At 39.7% G+C, this 20,370-nt stretch overlaps 1 protein-coding gene across 9 annotated transcripts in view; it reads right to left on the reverse strand.

Moving 5' to 3' along the window:
- Window positions 1-998: 998 nt before the first annotated feature.
- Window positions 999-20,370, reverse strand: part of birc6 (baculoviral IAP repeat containing 6) — a 179,581-nt gene continuing 160,209 nt past the window's right edge. For all 9 annotated transcript variants that reach the window (XM_028467678.1, XM_028467674.1, XM_028467673.1 and 6 more), the window contains 3 exons: window positions 14,252-14,440; window positions 5,580-5,714; window positions 999-1,788 (listed from right to left, as the gene is read on the reverse strand). In XM_028467678.1, the coding sequence (XP_028323479.1) occupies window positions 1,624-1,788; window positions 5,580-5,714; window positions 14,252-14,440 (489 nt within the window). In that variant the 3' untranslated portion in view covers window positions 999-1,623. The remainder of the gene's footprint in view (window positions 1,789-5,579; window positions 5,715-14,251; window positions 14,441-20,370) is intronic.

Below are 20,370 nucleotides of genomic sequence, written 5' to 3' on the forward strand. Positions count from 1 at the left end.
GAGATTGTGACTTGTTTATGACAGTCTCAGTAAAAAATTTCTTTTACCAATTGCAATTTTTTCATTTGATCAGTGAGAAATTGCTCATTATGTAAAAAGACATGAGCTAGGAGGGACGACAGAGAATACAAACATATTGAAAAACTCAGAAGAAATGTGGACTGCGTTTTTCAAGAGGCTGTAGTGTGGTGTCCATCCATTTATTTTCAACCGCTTATTATTTTCAGGGTTGTGGGTCACTGGAGCATATCCCAGCTATCAACGTGCGAGAGACGGTCCACACCCTGGACTGGTCGCCAGCCAAATGCAGGACTGACACCAAGAGGCAGACGAGCATTGACGCTCACACTTTCAGGCAATTTAGAGCGACCAATTAACCCAAGCTTGTTTTTGAATGGTGGGAGGAAGCTGGAGTACCCATGCATGTATAGGGAGAACGTGCAAACTCCACAATGAAAAGCCCAGATGTGGGCCGACCAGGAAAGGAACCCAGGTCTTGTAGCTGTGGGGCTAACCACTACTCCACTGTACAGTCCGATGTAGCGTCATATGTATGTTAAGTGAGAATGTTTTACGTTAATGCCAGTAAATGTTGTTGCTGGCCGTCTTGTCTCATCTTTTTTCAAAAACAAACTTTTTAACTTTTGTGTTTTGAAGGTACATATTTTAAAGATTTGTGTATGGTTACATTTATTTACTAGTCTTGTGAACTGTACAGCCTATTTAATTCAAAATATTTTATTTATTTATTTGTATTACTTTTCTATTTTTAGATAATTTCTTGTTTCTAGTGCATTGTTTGTATTGCTCCCATTATTACTTAGTTTCCCTTCCAGTTACTGGTACTTTAAAAGTGCCATCGGTCTCCACAGCCACCGTGGCATCGTATGGGCATGGGTTGTAGGGGCTCTGGCTGCAGCTTGACCTTTCTCTCCCATTATTATGTACATATCCAGTATTACGATCTGTTGTTATGTTGATGGAAAGCAGCCACAACATTTTTTTCAGAGCATGGTGCAGTTTAATTTTCGAGGGTGGAAAAGGGATAACAGCATTTTAGAATGTCCATTCCAACCTTTATTGGCGTAGATATGATATGATCCTAGAGTCAGATGGAGCAACAAATGACTGGAAGGGCTTGACTCTTTAAACTCTGTTACCTGTGTGTTTAGATTTAATAGTTTCCTTGAACAATATAACCCTTGAACTTGTTCCAATAGTCAGAAAAAACCCAAAAGAAAATTAACATTAATTTAACATTCCATTCAAAAGGTAGTTTCCCTTATATAATCTGAGATTTCCTCTGCAGTTATGATACATAAACAGTTTAATAACATACCAATCAGTGGTTATCTAACAACTGGAAAAAAAGCACAAAATGTTTACACTCTTTTACAGGTAAATACAAATTTTGTCTCTTCAATAAGGGCATAGCATAGTTAAGAGTTTGTCTGGTTGCCTCGAGGCACTTCCTTCCACCCCCTTAGCTCTTCATCATGTGATCTTTACATACAAATATCAACATAGGGGTGGCTTCCAGACGCAGCCATCCAGTCTTTCCATGAGTCAGAATACTGAGGATGAGGGGAACTGGAGATGCTGGAAGTGTTTGAGCTGGTTGGCTCATAGCTGGCCCTCCTGACTGCTGCCCGGCTTCTCTGATTCCTGACTGGACAGATCTTTGAGCATGTGTGTGGCGCTCTTCTCTGAGAACTCGTCAGTGTCGTGCTCTAGGCCATCGGGGAAAGGCAGCTTAAGAAGCTCCTCTCTAAGCTGAGTTGTGTGCCTCTGTAACACACACACAATTGACATTAAAAGTGAATTTTTCAAAAACAAATATTGACAGTCTGAAAAGGACAGATTTCATGCTAATTACAACGCCAGGAGGTAATGCTTTCATCACCGTTTATTTACTTTCTGTTGGCAGGATTACATTAAAAGCACTTTTTGACAACAATTTAAAAAAAGATTAAATTTGAAAAATTGATGTGGTGAATTTGCTCCTTTAAAGTGTGAATGATCATTGTACCAATATCAGGAACACTGATTGAGATAAAAGATTATCTGGTAAAAAAAATATATTTGGCACTTGGTGGAGAATTTGCAGTCTGGGTGTTCTTGTTTAAGATGATTTAACACTATCAAATCTGCAGCCCAGGCCCATGGCAATCAAGAGCATGTCTCAATAGGAACACAAACCTATAAGTTATTTGCCTCCGTACTCAAAAGTCCACAGTCAAAGGTTGTGGCTGTTCCATTAGTTCAACCACTTTGCTGGAACTGAGTAAGGGAAGCAGGGACTGCAGTTTGCTGTGTATAAAATTAACCAACTTTCAGAATCACCAGTTGAAACCTTGTGAGGCCCAAATATCAACTTGAGAACAGTGTGTTTTATAGTTGCACGATACACACGGTGCCAAATTGTAATTTGTAATTGTTCCTACTATGCTAGAAATTCAACATGACGGTACTACCATGGATTACGATACTACCGGTGCCAGTTTCCGCTACATAGCGGCTGCCACTACTCTCCTCCCGGCTTCTCACTACACAGTCTAAGCTCACTGCACGCTATTCACTTGAAAACAAACCAATATGGCAACCGAAATCCACAGCTGCTGAATGATTGGCTGTTTGCCTGTTACTGGTGACGTCCGGAGATATGTTTCTGCATGCTAGGTCCGCCCGTCTGTAGCTGATTGGCTGTTTGTGTGTTTCTACCGGCAGAGGAAACTCCATGAAGACAGCTCCACGACAGAAACTCACTTCAAAACAAACAAGCTAAAGTTCTGTCTCGCCTGGACGGCTAACAGTCACAAACATGAGACAGCACATGGCAGAAGAACCGGGCCCGAGAGGCGAGCCTACCGCAGCGGGGTCAGTGACATCACTAATTTTGCTAAAAAAAACAAACTACAAAAGTCCCATTTGGAACTAATTTCTCTTTAAACGAGGTAGAGACGGTAAAGCAATAGGAGATCCACTGTGCAAGCGCTGTCACCAGCTATAGGAGCCAAAGGACAGAACACTTTTTATGTTTTTTCCCCGCACGAACTTGTCTTTTTTTAATTTTTTTTTTTAATTTACAATGTACAAACAATATTTACAAATTATATACATACAAAGGAGGGATCACATCTAACCTCATAAAACACCAGTGACGTCACCCATAAAATGCATACAAATATAGTCTCCTCAAGGAATCAGTTCCTGTTTATTGTATTTTATCCTTTTTTTTTTTTAAAGACAGTGGATTTGTTATCCTAAATTGATTATTTATATTAGTTAAACATAAATTGATGTGCAAAGGAAACTAAATTATTTTTTAAATTTAAACCATATAAATTCTATTTTCATTTTGTATTGCTGACTTGCTTTTGTTCATGTACTCTTATCATGCACCAAACAACACTATAAGTAATTAGTACGTATTTCTTACTTGGGTTTCTACAACTGAGAGGCCATCAATACCATGAAATAAGTACAATTCAAAGTATCGGATGCAGTGGCGTAAAGCATGAAAGTAAAGTGCTGCCTGGTAATAATATTCTCAAACAAAAAATACATAAAATATTATTTAAGCTCCTCACAACTTAACAGCTTTTATCCACTGCTATAAAGACCCCGATGGGTTTTTATAGCTTTGGACAGATCTGAATTGCTAGGCAGAAACTGCTTGAATGCCGAAGTCAGCTGCGTTTGCACGAAGGACATTTTCTTTCTTGTCGCAGTGATATTCTCACTCGGGTGGTGCCGTTTCAAGTGAGTTAGCATGTTCATCGTTTTACGAGAAACATACCCGATCTCACTGCCCTTTTATCCACTTGACTTTTTCAGTTGCAGTATTTCACCCGGAAGCCAAAGTGTTCCTAAGCAGGAGACTTAAGCGACAGGGGAGGTTCCTCCAGCTCAGGTTTCTCGCTAGCGTTAGCCATGACGTATACGGGCTGCAGGCGGAAGTAAACACGCAACTTCCGTTCCATTCCAGAAACTCACCCGTGCACAACCCTGTACCCGAACCAAACGTCCTGTACCGAAACAGTTCAATACAAATACATGTATTGTTACACCCTTAGTTCATAGTAATGATCACAATAGGTCATTGCACAGTGCTGCAGCACAATGGACAAGTTTACATGGGGGCTTTATTTGCTCTGTAATTGAGAATAAACTGGCCTTCTAAAAACGTAATTCCTAATGCAAATTTAATTCCGAATTAAACTTAAATCCAGATTAAGTTGCCGATTCACTCCGATTTTAATTGCAAATTAAATAATTCCTCTTTCTTGCTTTAAGTTAATTCCGGTCATTCTGCAAATGCGGGACTTGTCACGATGATGTGCTGGTGACGATATAGTTCAGGATTACCGACCGGAGTAGAGCCGAGACTATTTATTTAATAAGAGCCTTAAAAGACATGGATATAATGAAAAGAGTGGATGGATGGAAGCATAAACATACAGACATTCACATGGACTAATTACACAAACGCACATATCTAGGCAAACATAACAGGCTTCATCGGTGCTGCAGGGCATGAAGTTCCAGAGCTTCACTAATGATGTGTGGATCATTATAAAGTAAATTTTCCACTCAACGTCCTGTATAGTGAAGGTAGAGCAGTTGTTGCATTAATCGCTGGCTTTGATTGACCAAAGTACGGACTTGCATTGCTCTTCTCCGCTGCTCTCTCTTCTTCTGCTCCGCGGATGAAAGCGAAACCAGTGAAAACAGTTCTTATGTGGTCTTCTATGGTGTAGCCAAAAAATAAAGGTTTGTTGTGTATTTTTCCCGGGCACCATTAGAAGTGATATCACGAGTACTCCCCCTATCCAATCAGAGCCTTCCAAACTAGACCTAAAGAGGAATTGAATAATAAAGCCGAATAAACCGGTTTTTCATGTAAACCTCAATTAGGAATTACTAGTTCCATGTAAAACACTTTATTTCCAAATAATTTAATTTGGAATAACTAATTCAGAATTTAAAAACACATCATGTAAACATGGCCAGTGTCACTGGGTTGAAATGGCAAAAACTGTAAATTATGAGGAAATATGTTTAATTTGTCAACTCATTTATATTCCATTAAATCACTGAATAATGTCTAAGGACATGTAAGATGTAATGACACTAATCTAAAAAATTAACTAATAAAAAACAACACAAAATATACTTAATGCTTCTAACAACTGATTAAACCCTGAATTAATTTTTCTTTGAAAAATGCTTTAATAGGGTACAAAAGACCAAGAGGGCCCAAAAAAAACAGACTCAACATTGGAGGTGCAGGCCAGTAACTGCTCTGCAAGTAAAGGACCAGTACTTCACTACTAGCCAACTTGTCGGCAGTGGGGGCTTAAGGATAAGGAAACAGGCTTGTTCTAATCCACTGTGGGACCTTTAGAAAGTCCCTTAAACATAATTGCTTAGACGACTCTCTTGAAAAAGAGATTCTTAATCTCAATGAGACTATCCTGGTGAAAAAAAAGGTTAACACTTCCAAAAAAGCATTACAGGGAAACACAGTGTCCCCTGTTTGCAAACCATCAAGTCACCCTCCGCTCAAAACACATTACCTTGAGTGCAGCAGCATGGTGGGACATGGTGCGTCCCACCCTCTTGTCGCTGCTGTACTGTTGTATATCAGCAATCCACTCTTCACACTGAGACATGATCTCCACTCTCTTCAGATAGAAATGTTTGTGGATCACCTGCCAACACAAAATCAGAGAAATTCAGTGAAATATCCTAAAAATGTAAATTAGAAATGAATAATGCATAAGCTTCTTTTTACCTGTTGAAGGAGTAAAAGCTACATATAGCGGTTACTTCTTTTACTTATGGTTAACTAAGACAAACAAAATAGTGGCATAGTGCTGTGCCCTAAACTGTCTAAAAGTTGGAGATTATTTCACCTGAATGTCGGAAACAGATGCTGATGCTATGATGCATCAAATGGCAACATTCAGGGTTAATATTGCACATCGCCCCTTTTTTAATACATAGTTGTACATGTAACATTACAAAGAAAAAAGAAAGATGCAACAAAAATTCATGCTCTTTACTTTGCTGCTGTGTCTTTGACAGCTGCATTTCCTTATCATGAGGAAGACAATGTTCGGTCCGATTTAGATTTAATGAATAATTTGTAATTTTACTGATGTAAAATAGACACTATTATTAAGTGAGAACATCACTACAAAACACACCAACAGTAAAAATGGCTTTAGTAGGTATGAATTCTAAGAACAGGTTTGTGGCACTGATCAATCACTGATCAATTAGCAACTTAATAATTTACATTGTTTTAATATATCATTTGAAGTTAAAGGGGATATAAATCTCCCAACTTCATTATAACTATGGTGTTGTTAATCACTTGGGGAATTGAAGTAATTCTGACATAAGTGTGGCACTGGTCAATGCATGTGTTCAAATTTATCTACCCAAGCCAAGGCAAGCTGCTACCCCTTCAGTCAACTTCCTAGCAACAGTTACCATGACTGGGACATTAGTATGCAGCAGGGCCTGTTAAGTGACAGTGACTGTAGCTTGGCTGCTGATTTGCAGTTTACCAAAAGAAAGTAGCAAAGTGGTTTGGTGAAAGCTATAATTTCTCCCTCCATCTTAATATCTGTTGCTCTCCAACATCTCGATTTCATCTCCACCACAAAGGCAACCTTAGTGTCACTCTTAGCGTCATCTAGCTAGTCAGTGAGACAATCCCTTTTCAAAGGATATGTTTCAAGGTCACATTTGGTATACATAAGATCAGCTGCTGGTTGAGCTTTCATTTAGCAGTGAATTATAAGAGGCTCATAATGTACAGCCCATGCCTACAGTAGCTACTGATGAGAAGCATAAAGGCAGTAGCACATGGTGGACATTATGCAAGAATATGATCAGATATTTGCTGGTTTAAAGTGGGTATTTTCCCTGGGGCTTTGAGAGGTAGCTGTTTGACCTTTAGTATTTAGACACAGCCATTGATTATAGCAATAAAAGGGAACCAAGATACGTAAACTTTCTCTTATCATGAAGCATAAGTGGGATTAAAATGTTATGATGAAGTACCTTTCAGGAAATACAAGCGATAAACATGGGAACACAAACTCATCCACAGGTACATAGGGAAATGCACACTAGTACATTGAGGTCATGGTCAGAGATTAATTTAATTGACGAGAGCCAGCGAATCAGTGACCTTTGAGATAATGCTATCCACTAGGGCTGTAGTCAACCAAGGAAATGGTTGGTCGACCAAGACTATGGCACACAGTGATTGGTCAACAAAAAAAACCAAACAAACGTGCCGTGCTGCAGCTGTCAGTGCACTGTCCTCTGATCTGAGCCGAGGGACAAAATTAAAACACGCTTAAAGCATCCACTGTTGAATCAATCCTTTTTCTTTACAACATGGATTATCCTTATATATTATATGTGATTATGTAAATAGAGCCATCTCTGGCGCGCACTGCGCACGTATGTTTGACGTGCACTTGTTTCCCCGTGCTCAGATCTGATGACATTAATAGTTGTCTGTTAAGTTTTAATAAAAGCAGTCTTACCACTAAAACAAATGTAAATGTGTCATTTGTATGAGGAAAAAATAGGTTTTAATTGTAGGTTTCAGGTCGGGCACGAATATAACTACCTAATATCTGCCAGACCCGTCAATTTCAGTTTCGAATTCGGTTCATATCATAAATCAGGGCTCGAGACTGCGACCAAAATGGTCGCATATGCGAGTATATTTTCAATGTGTGCGAATGAAAATTTTATCTGGTCGAATCTGTGCGAGTGCGTATGGATGACCTTAATTTGCATGGTGCGGCTGAGTGCTTCGTGACGTCCCACAGAGTGCACCTCTCTCCATACCCGTCAAGTATCCCGTTTTGGGCGGGAAACTCCCATAATTTACCCCTCTTTCCCACCATTATCCCATATTAGTATTTTCCCATAAATATTTTAATGCACTAATAATTAAAATATGCCTCTCTAAACTGAACACCATCACTACCATCACGAGAACTGCCATCCGAAGTGGCCTGAGTGGCAGTTCTCGTGAGATTTGTGCCGACAGCAGCAACAAACCCGGAAACAACTCAGAAAAGAGATGAATGAATGAAGAAAAACAAAGAACTCGTGTAAATACGTTAAAGAGCAGCAGGATGTGACAGTCACACGTTATGTAAGATTTGTAACTGAGATTTTAGCGTCTACCACGGGGGAAGGAATGATGTAAGTCACCATGAAAACTACAATATTGTAAAAATAAATAAATATATATATATATATATATATTATAGCTAATTTGTATCAAAATAATAATTTTAGGAGTTGCTGCTTTCACTTCTCAGAACAGAATGTAAAGCTCAGTTAAATGGGTTGAGTGCGTCCTAACCCAGACCTTCCCCATAACAAGCTACAATACAGAACTCACTCACACGTGCTGTCCCTTACAGGTGAAAAAGCCAAAAGTAGCACATATTATTCAGCTGTTTGTTAATAAATGAGCCTGTGTGGCATTTTACATCAGCAAATTTAACTCAGAATTGTCTTTCTGGTCAGACTTAAATTGAAATAAAATTATCGAGATTTATATCATATTTCACCATTTTGAGAAAATAAACTGAAATATGAGTTTTGATAGTTTTCTTGTACACCTGTCTTAAAATATAAGGGATACTGGAGCTTGGTGGGCGGGTGGGACGGCTCGTAGCAGGCGCTTGAAAATTTCCCTTATTTTCAAATCCAAAACTTGACAGGTATCTCTCTCTCTCTGCGGGTGAGGAGACGGGGCAAGCTCACGTAACTTGGCTGCAGGTAATGTAACAGTGAATGCGCAGAGTATAAACACACCAATGTGCTCCTTTGGAGTGCACACGGTCCGGGAACGGAGCCAGGCATAACGAGACATTCACTGAGTGCGCGCTCACATTGAGGGCAGCAGTAAAAATGAAGAACGTGCTGAGCGCAGTGATAGAACATACACGCTCATCAGAATCAGCATGGAGGGGCCAGAACTGATGGACTATGATGCCAGATGTTCAGCTATGGCTCTCTCAGGGCAGGGGTCTGCAACCTGCTGCTCTGGGGCCTAATGTGTCTTTTTGACTCTTTTGCAATGGCTCCCTATAGTTTTAAAAAAAATATTGAAATAAAGTTATTATTTTACAGAGGCCATTAATGATTAATGACAAATAAAATCAAAACACAACAACTTATTAACCTAAATTAAATCATGTTGTGCAATAATTCTGCTACCTTCCTACTTCACCTCCTGCAACATCTACAGACCATAAACTTTCCTGCACCTGTGGCTAACCATAAGTTTTAAATCCCTGGTAAGATAACTAAACCAACACAAACACTATTCTGGAAGAAACTAGAGATTTTAATTGTGTGGGAAAAGATTAATTTAACCGCCAATGTGCAGGTTAAATATGCATGCTTTATGTGTGGCAAGAAATGAGAAATTAGCATGTGTTGACCACATGATCGTGTGTTATCAAATTCAAGTTACTTTTTGTAGCCTTTCAAACACATTTACTAAAAGAAATAATTTTTATATAACATTTAGTTCATGTAAATTGAGATGTGTAAGAATTTGAAGATGATACTGTTTTATTTATTGATGTCAATTTTTTTATTTTATTTTAAACTGTTTTTAAGTCTCCATTTACATGATCCATATAAGTCAAATTAAAACAAACATTATTCTATATAATTTTAACTGTATAGAATTTATTACACTGTATTGTTTTCATTGAGAAGGTATTTATGGCTCCAGGAGGACTTTAATCCAGGTGAGATGAGGTTAAATGGCTCCTTGTAGAGTAAAAGTTGCAGACCACTGACCAGGGGAAGAGAGTTAGGAGACCCCACGATAAGAGCTGGACCCTCTGAATTTAATTCCATGGGGTGAAGCAATGCAGATGCTAAGTTATGCTACTGTTAAGTTAATTTAAGTACAGCATTTCTGCAAAAAAAAAAAAAAACAGAATACACGTAACCTGTTGTTAAGCTTTGCTGTTATTTTAAAAATAAAAGTCTTAAAATGATATAAAATAAATTACCTGTTATTTCAGCCACTGCTTGTTGCAGAAAAACTTAATATTGTCACTAACACATGAAAACATTTTGCAAATATCTCATGTCATTGTCAATCTTTACTTCATACAAAACTATGATACGCCAGTTAAGTCAACTATTCATCAGCATGGATGGTATGCTGTGCAATCCTTCATTTCGTCGAAAATGGATCCTCTTTGCACAGCAGGATGAGTGTGCGGATGAGAGTCAGGTTGATGCTGTCTGCTATGCATGCGTATTAGCGGCGAGAGTTAGGAAAAAAGCCTGTGTACTTACAAAATATATCAGTAGACTACATTATTAAAATCACACAAATGTCACCCATATTAAATAAGTCTGGACTTATGAATGAAAATCTTCGTCGACCACGAGGGCATCAACCAATTAGTCGACTAAACGACCAAAGTTGGCAGGCCCACTGTCCACTCATTATTGCGCAGGGCAAGTGCCAGAGGATGACAAGCTTTTTTTTTTTTTTTTTTATTTTAGCTTTGTTTTCTCGGTTTATTACAGCAAACAACAGACTGATGAGTTTACAGAGCACCCATGTAATCATTGTTCTGAGCTGCTACGGGAAGCTGACATCGCTTACTTTGATATTAATAATTATATGCTGATTCACTGAACTGCTCAGGGGGAGGACATCGCAGGGAGCGAACAAACCACGCAACAATACAAGGTGGTGAAAGCGCTGTAATGGTCTGACTGAGCATTCCTCTATTAATATGCTGTATGGGAAAAGTACAGTCAACGTCAATCACAAACATTATCTCTGCATGATCAAGCCAATAGCGTGTTATTAAATCACTGTCGTTAACCATGCAGAGAATATATGTCCTTCCTCTCTGTCTTTCTGTCTGAGACAATTTTAGGCTTCTTAACTCATTCAGTGCCAGCCATTTTCAGATTTTGTACCCCCCTCAGTGCCAGCCGTTTTTGAGAATTTTTACTGATTTTAAAAACCCACAGAATATTTTCTACTATGACTAATGGAAATCTGACACCAGATTCTGAAAGATTGAAGCCTCTACTTTCATCAAAAAAAACCATTTATTTCTGGCTCATTTCGTTCTTTTGTAATCAGCCGTTGAATAGAGCAAGTTTTACACAAATCTTCAGTTTCAGAGCAAAAAGCTGAGAAAACAGCCTTTTTCTAAAAAAAACCTTGTCAGTGACTTTAAAGCTATTTTTTGCTCTAGTGACAATTAACATCTGAACATTGTTTCCTTACATAAAACAAAAAAAAAAACACTGAGACCAGGCTTTTGATTCAAAATTATTATTATTTATATATCTGGTTCAGAGTTGAATGCAATTCTTACTTTTATCTCACCATCACCACATTATCCATGAGTTACACACAGTCTGGTCGAGTATCCGCTGCTGTGCGCTGCTGGGAATGTCAGCTCTTTAAGTAGCGCCATTTTCTGTCTCATAAACGCCTTTCCTCCTCTTCCTCTGAGCTCCGCTGAGCGTGGATGATCTCTCATCCAAAGGTGCGCTGCTACCTCCTACGTCACCTATTATTTTGCTATCTGGCTCACAGGCTGGGGGTATTTTTGTACACCCCTCCACACCACCCCTCCCTACATGCAGCAATGACCCGTTTGGCCCTGTTAGTTGGTTTTATCTCACGATCACAACATTATCAATAATCCACTCAGGTCCACACATGTTCTGTGTTAGTATGTGGAGCTGTGAGCTGCTGGATACTTCACAATATCTCTCTGTAGCGCCATAATCTCCATTTTTCCTGCTTTGCTGGGTAGCATCAGTGGCTAATCTCACATCTAAAGGTGCACTGCTGCCATCTTCTGGGCACAGTTGGTCACTACAACAACCCACAGTTTAGATATTGATGAGGGACCTCCGCCAGGGTGTTTTCTATTAATCCCTGTGAAAAACCGCAAATGACGAGTTATCTCGTCAATGGCACTGAGCGTTTGGATTTGAAATGACGAGATATCTTGTCAATGACACTGAGTGAGTTAAAAGTCATCCTCACTCCTAACAATTTTACACCTCAGGAGCTCTTTTAAGGCTGGGATACACGGTGCGTTTTTTCAATCGTCCGTCAATTTTACAGCGGTGTGAGCGTTTACGATAAGCTGGTCCATGGTACTGCTTCAACTGTGCTATACCCTCACGAGGAGCTCACAAGGAGCGACTGGATTTCAAATCCTTACGACCTACGATTGCTGATCGGGAGCTAGTCGTGAGGTGTTAATCGCTTCTCGTGACCCCATTACACAATGCACGACACACGATCTAGCAGAGACTCGCACGATCCCACAAAATAGTCTCACAAGTTAAAAATCGGCTCAAAATGAGCATAAAATCACAGTGTATTCCTGCCTTTAGGGCCTAGAATGTTTGTGAATTACTTTTAAAAGAAAATTTGAGGAATTCAAAGATTTTTGTCAGAATCAGAATCAGAATCAGCTTTATTGACCAGGTACAGTTTAGAACAATACGAGGAATTTGACTTGGTAGTTGCAGTGAAAGAAGACACATCAACACACCGGAGCAGCCATTTGCGGCGCCCACATATTTAGGTGAAAAAGGGATCAACAACAGGAGGAGAGCAGGGGTGAGGGGGAAAAAAAAACCTGCCAGTTTTAAACTGATTTCCCTAAACTGAGAAAGCAGTGTGAAACCAGGAAAAAAAAAACGCCGCCGCAAACATAAATGTAAGCATGACACAGTCAAACAACTCGAGACAAGGCATGTGGGAAGGGTTGGGTGGGAGGTTGGCTGGGGGAGGGGGTCAGGTGGGAAGAACAGCAGGATTCCAGCCATTTGGGGACATGGGCGTGCTGCCAATGGGCGCTGCAACCACGCCTCCATGCAGCTGCGGATGGGAGGTGGGGAAAGATGGCCAACGAGGCTTTTGAAGTTGAAGACCTGTAGCTGCATTACTGACAACCAGATGACGTGTGGAAAAGTTCAGCATCAACAGTTCCAGGTGGGAATGTAGGGAAGGAGCGGGGGGAGGGAGTAGGGGTAAGAGCCGCCGTCTGCAGAAACTTCCTGGTGATAAGAGTTGAGACAACCTTGGCTGGCTGGGGAGCCGAAAGGGAGATAAGCAATGTGATTTGATACAGGCTATGTCAATTTCCAATAGCCTTCTGTCCTGGGTCTCTCTGCTGTAATCCAATGACCTAGTTTCCACTTCCAAGCCGGGTCTCCAACTTCTCCCAGTTGTTATCCATAACGCATAGATGATCCAAAAGCAGCTTGCTTTTGATATTGATCAACACATGAGTCTGAGTGTTCAGAGCCCTGTTACATCCTTCAGAAATCACTGGCAGCTTTTCCAAAACAGTCGCCAGCGTAGTACGGACTTTTCGATAGATTAGGAAGCCACCAGCTCCGATCAGCAGCATGCCTACAATCATTATTCCAATCATGTAGATGTCCTTCACATCTTCCACGGAAAGGATGGACAGACACACAACTCGCCACTTGTTCCAAGGGTCAAGTGTGTATCCAGCCGCAAACGTCCCGCTTGGACATGCGGGTTCACCACCCCCGGTTCTTTTCGTCGAAAAAATCTGATCGATAGCACTGAAAGACCAACTAATTAATTCCATTATTCCAGTTTTGGATGAGTTACAGAGAGAGGCTCTTGTTAGGCTCACAAGACCAGACAAAGCAGCAGCTGGCAGAGAGATAAAAATGGAAGGGAGGGAGAAACAGAGAGTGCGACTGTCCTCGTCGAGAGAAGCAAGAAGAAAGTAAGAGTTGTAAGAGCCCTGCTGTCTGTGCTTAGGCTATAGAAGCATCAGGCTTCATGTAAATAATGAAACATTTTCTAACAATGAACTGCTACACAATATGGAGGCACATTTGAGAGTAGTGTGTGTAATAATTATGATGCTATCAGCTTTCAGCACTACAGTGAAGCTGAAGGGAGTCGGGTCTCTACATCACAACCCATACAGTATATGGTCATGCTCCAAATATCAGACCGTGTCCATTACCCTTTAATCAGAGATGTTCCTCACTGAAGAAGAAAGGGGCACAAATTTTTAGTGTTCGGGTGCCCAAGACATTTTTTTTTTTTTAAATTTAATGTTTGTATTTTTTCTTTTCCAAAAGTCTAAATTTAGATATCGTCTCCAAAATATGTCTGTGTATCTGTTTCTCTTACCTCTTTGAAGCATGGTGATGCATTGCGCATCTGTTCCAGCATGGCCCACTTGACAGTGGCCTGACGAATGTTGCCGTCATATTCCCGGGAGCTCTGGGTGCCACTGGGGGTCCCACGAGAGCGCTCATACCCTGGCTCATTGAAGTAGGGCTCAGCCACCAAAATAAGTGACTGCACAGACACTAGCACCTAAAGCAGATTGACAAATACAAAACAGCAAAAATTAAATTACACTGGGAATACAGTGGATTATTTAAAAATGATATAAAATCAAGTGAAATTTCATGAATACATTTACATCTACCTCTAAAAGCAAGAAAGTTCTGTGTGTGTGTTTGTGGAGCGAATACCTCCCCGGGGCAGTATGACCTAAAACTTTGTCAATGGCTTCCAAATACCCAAGTGTGCGCATATTATTTTGGAGTAATTTTGTGTTGCAAAACGTTCGTTTCAATTTTAAGATTACGGCTCCCTCTCGGTATTCACTTCAGGCTTCCGATTAATGACGTCAGTTTGTTTGGGTTTAAAAAAGGTCATTATTAAAAACATTTTCGTACTGCTAAAATTTATCTAAGTTAATATTTCATGATTATTTAAAATTATTCTCGTGATCCCAAACTGGATTCCACTTCCTCCTCCGTCTCCATGAACTGTACGCGGCAGCTGTGCTGACCATAGACATTATATACGTAGATGCCTCATGACGTGCTGAAACACATGAAATGTCACCACCATATTGGAGCGGTCTCCTCATTCTGAGCTAGCACTAGAGAACAACTATGGCCTTGATATTAATGAACTAAAAGTCTACCCTGAAAATCCTCTGCTATCAGATCACTTTTTAATATCTTTTAACATTATCCTAGAGGATCTCGCACTGTGCAATAAAATAGTTACGAGTAGAAATCTGTCCAATAGTGCTGTGGCTAAATTTAAAGAGGCCATTCCTGCTGCCTTAAACTCAGTGCACCATCCAATAAATAACTATGATATTAATTATAACCCCTCTCAACTGGATCTGCTTGTCGATAGCTCTGTTAGTCTACTAAAATCCACCTTGGACTCAATTGCCCCATTGAGGGAAAAAACTATTAAACGTCAGAGGAAAGCTCCGTGGTTTAGCTCTGAAACTCACACACTCAAACAAACAACCCGTAAATTAGAGAGAATGTGGCGCACCAATAAAACAGAGGAGTCACGAATACTCTGGCAAGAAAGCCATAGTAAATACATGACAGCCTTACGACATAGTCGATCTACATACTATTCCTCACTAATTGAAGAAAATAAAAATAATCCGAGGTACCTTTTCAGCACTGTAGCCAGGCTAACACAAAGTCAGAGCTCTATTGAGCCCATGATTCCTCTAGCCCTCAGCTGTGAGGACTTTATGGCATTTTTTAACGATAAAATTCATAAGATTAGAGATAAAATTAGCCACTCCCTGCCTTCACCTGGGCCTGCTGTACCATTAAATGTAAATAGGCCTAACCTAAACTGTTTCACACATATAGGACTTCAGGAACTTAACTATTATTTCATCCTCCAAACCATCGACCTGCCTTTCAGATCCGATCCCAACTAAGCTGTTTAAAGAAGTTATTCCCCTAGTCTGCCCATCTTTGTTGGAGACAATAAATATATCCCTATCAATAGGCTACGTGCCACAGTCCTTTAAAGTAGCTGTAATCAAACCCCTTCTCAAAAAACCTACTCTTGATTCCAGCACTTTAGCAAACTACAGGCCTATATCTAATCTTCCTTTTATTTCAAAGATTCTTGAGAAAGTTGTGGCGGCTCAGCTCTGTGAATTTCTTCAAAACAACAGCCTGTTCGAGGACTTCCAGTCAGGTTTTAGAGCTCAACACAGCACAGAGACTGCTTTAGTTAAAGTAACTAATGATCTACTCTAGGCTTCAGATGAAGGACGACTCTCAGTGCTGGTTTTATTAGATCTTAGTGCAGCTTTTGACACTATAGATCACTATATTCTACTAGAGAGATTAGAGAAATTACTTGGAATCACAGGGACTGCCCTAAACTGGTTTAAGTCCTACCTATCTGATAGGTACCAGTTTGTACACGTGAATAATAGGTCTTCTGTGTACACTAAAGTAAGCTACGGGGTTCCTCAGGGCTCTGTGCTAGGTCCAATCCTCTTCTGTATCTATATGCTCCCCCTTGGTAATGTTATGAGAAAATACTCTGTTAACTTTCACTGCTATGCTGATGATACCCAACTGTATGTATCAATGAAGCCAGGTGAGACAAATCAGCTATCTAAACTTGAGGTCTGTCTAAAGGACATTAGGGCCTGGATGGACCAAAATTTTCTTCTTCTCAACTCAGACAAGACTGAGGTCATTGTACTGGGCCCACGACACCTTAGAGAAACCTATGCTAGCCTAACTGCCCTAGATGGCATTACTCTGGCACGAAGCACAACTGTTAGAAATCTTGGGGTTCTATTTGATCAGGATTTATCCTTCAACTCTCACATAAAACAAACTTCAAGAACTGCCTTCTTTCATCTCCGTAACATTGCTAAAATCAGATCTATCCTGTCTCAGGGCGACGCCGAAAAACTAGTCCATGCTTTTGTTACCTCTAGACTGGATTATTGTAATTCTCTTTTAGCAGGCTGCCCGAGCAAGTCGCTGAAGACACTTCAGCTGGTTCAAAATGCTGCAGCACGTGTACTGACTAAAACTAGGAGAAGAGATCACATTACTCCTGTATTAGCCTCTCTGCATTGGCTTCCCATAAAATATAGAATAGAATTCAAGATTCTTCTTCTCACTTATAAAGCCCTAAATGGACAGGCACCGGTCTATCTCAAGGAGCTTGTAGTGCCATACAATCCCCCCAGAACACTACGCTCTCAAAATGCTGGACGACTTGTTGTTCCATCTGTCTCTAAAAGTAGTATAGGAGGAAGAGCTTTCAGTTATCAAGCCCCACTTCTCTGGAACCATCTACCAACCACGGTTCGGGGGGCAGACACCCTCTCTACCTTTAAGGTTAGGCTCAAAACATTCCTCTTTGGTAAAGCTTTTAGTTAGGAACCAGCTCATAGCTCATAATTAAGATGCAATAGGCATAGACTGCCGGGGGGGGGTCTGGCATGCTCGGTTGGAGAGAGGTTGGAGAGGGCGTTAAGAGAGAGGTCATTTAGGCTAGAGAGGGACCGGAGAGGGTCCCATTCCTCTCTCAAACACTCCCTCTATGTCTGCTTCTTCCCTTGTGTGTTTGCTCCTGTACTCCTTCTGGCTTTTGTCTTGCAGGTCCGTGGGATCCTCAGTGTGGAGTTACAGAGTCTCAGTGGCTCTGTCTCCACCCTCTCCTCTGCACACACCCAACACAGCATAACGTGGATGGCTGTTCATCATAGGAATGGGATCTACACAAGGTTCCTGCTGCTTAACAGAAGGTTTTCCTTGCCGCCATGATGAATTCATGTTGGGTGTGGGATACATATGTATGCGTATATACGTATATATGCATATGTGTGTATCCATAAAATGAAGAGTCCGTCCTTAAGACTGCTCTACTGTAAAGTGCCTTGAGATACCATTGGTTATGATTTGGCACTATACAAATAAAGATTGATTGATTGATTGATTGATTGATTGAACTATGCCTGTGTTTTGTACAGCTTTTAATTGTAATAACCGGCGCAGTATTCAAACCAGATCCCGTGGGATTACCATTTACAAGTAAGATTGAACAATACTTTTGGTTTATTTATCATTTATAATACTAGTACAGTGCCCTTCGGAAGTATGCATTCATGTAGGAGCATAAGGGGTATAATTGTGGGTGCTATTTTCCTGGTTTAATTCTATGGGACATGTGCATGACTTCATCGTCACTTTTATTTTTTTTGATTAAAACATTTGAACTTTGTACTGTTCAATTGTTTTGTTTTATATAATTTTCCATCATATATATATAGTACATTATTAATAAAAAATTATTAAATCTGAAATACATTTTGTGTGTGTAATAAATTCAAATGAACAATCGAACTTGTTTCTTTGATGAAATACCAAATTAATTCATTTATAAATTTACCAATATTCCATAGCCTACCACGTCTTTGTTAGAGCATAATACAAAGTCTTTTAGCATGAAAGCATGTATTTTGCAATGCTGACAGTGTCCTGTATCATAACTAAATCTCTGCCATTTGTAACAAACTCAGGTAAAAATTCAGGGAGTTATGATGATTATTGTAATTGGGGATAAACCTTCCTCAGTGGAAACAAATGCAGGCCAGGCGCATTAGAGACCTGTCCAAGATGGCGGCTGCGCTGATTGTCAGCTACAATAGGCAACGTCAGTCTACGTAAATAATGTCTATGGTAATGACGGCTAATAGCGACCACAAACTATCTGGTTCTTCAGACAGAGGAAAGTAACGTTTTTTTTCACGTCTGATGCGCGTGTGCATGTATGAGAGTGCGTATAGAGAGAGAGTTGCAACTTTGGTGTTGCAAAACATTTATTTTTCGTGGTACTTCGGTTCCCTTTTTTTTTTTCTCTCAACAATCTATGACAGATTATGTCCATGAGCGCAGCTGATGCGTGTGTGTGTGTGTGTGAGAGAACCCATGGAGGAGATGAAGGTAGCAACAAGTAGACACGCACGCACGCACACAGTAATTATAATAAAAAATATACTAAATGAGTAAAATAAAACAAAAAACTAAACATTTATACAAAACAAACACAAAAACAGAAATGCAAAAGAATATACAAAAAGACTAAAAAAACACACAAAATGACTCCAAAAAACAAACATTACAAAAAAATACACAAAACTATTTATACACAAAATGACAACAGAAATGCACAAAACTACACCAAAAAATACACAAAATGACTCCAGATGCACAAAAAGACAACTGAAAGATATAACAATACACATAATGACTCCAAAAAACATACATTACAGAAAAATACACCAAATGAAAAAAATATAAAGATAAGTTTAAATTATCATTCGCATGTCCCATAGAATTAAACTAGGAAAATTGTACATGTTATTTGACTTTGCACCCACACATATAACCCTCTATAACACTACAGAGTACAGAGTATGTACACCTCTTTGTACATCCAACCTTCAAACATACTCATTTGGCCATAATTGATAACTCTACTTAAGCCCCCACCAAATGAAGACATACTTCTGATGGGCACTGTACAATTAATATTAATACAAAAATGGCTTTGACCTCCTAGGTTTCAGCAGACTCACTGATCGTTTCTCAGCCTAACTGACTTGACATGAGTACTGGAGAAACACACAAAAAAGGGATAATTTCAGTTCCATAAAATCAAAACCTAAAACAGTGATGGCCAACTTAAATCATAAAAGGGGCCTCAAAAAAAGGATTGTCAAAACTGGTGGCCATGTTATCAAAATTTAGATCAGCATTTATAATAATGACCAATCTGAATATTGATACAAGGATGAACAAATATATTTTGCTGTTGATTTGTATGTTTTTCTGTCATTTTGTCTAGTTTTTTTTGTTACTTAAGATTCTCAAATTTCGATTCCTGTTCTAAACAATTCTTGATTCCAATTCTTTGAGTTGTACAGACAGACAAACTGCAGTCACAACAGTTGCATTCTGAACACACCTTATACATACCCCGCGTAAACAAACAGAGCAAGCCGGGGAAACAAACTAGCGCGGGCATTTAGGAATCAGAAAAAAACAAATCGAAATTCAAACATCTTCGTAACAGTTCCACAACCATGTTAGGAACCGGTTCTCGGTGCCCAACCCTACTTATCATTTATCGAAGATATATCTACACAGCTAGCATGATTTTGCCTGTCTCGATGAGACTCATGACATCATCATGTATTGTTTTTCATGTTCTAAACCATTACATTGCCAATAAATAACTAGAAGCACTCAGAGAGAGCAGACCTTCACCAAGCAGCTCAAGCTCAGCTAACACACTCTGGTCAAGGCAACATGGTAAACTCAGGATTACCATGAGTACCTGTCAAAAATGAGCTGTTACCATGACTACCTGTCAACATTGAGCTGCTGGTTGACTGAGACAACATATTACATCATCAACAAGGAGTTCTACAG

Source organism: Gouania willdenowi, chromosome 15, assembly GCF_900634775.1.
Source record: "Gouania willdenowi chromosome 15, fGouWil2.1, whole genome shotgun sequence".
Classification (NCBI taxonomy): domain Eukaryota; kingdom Metazoa; phylum Chordata; class Actinopteri; order Blenniiformes; family Gobiesocidae; genus Gouania; species Gouania willdenowi.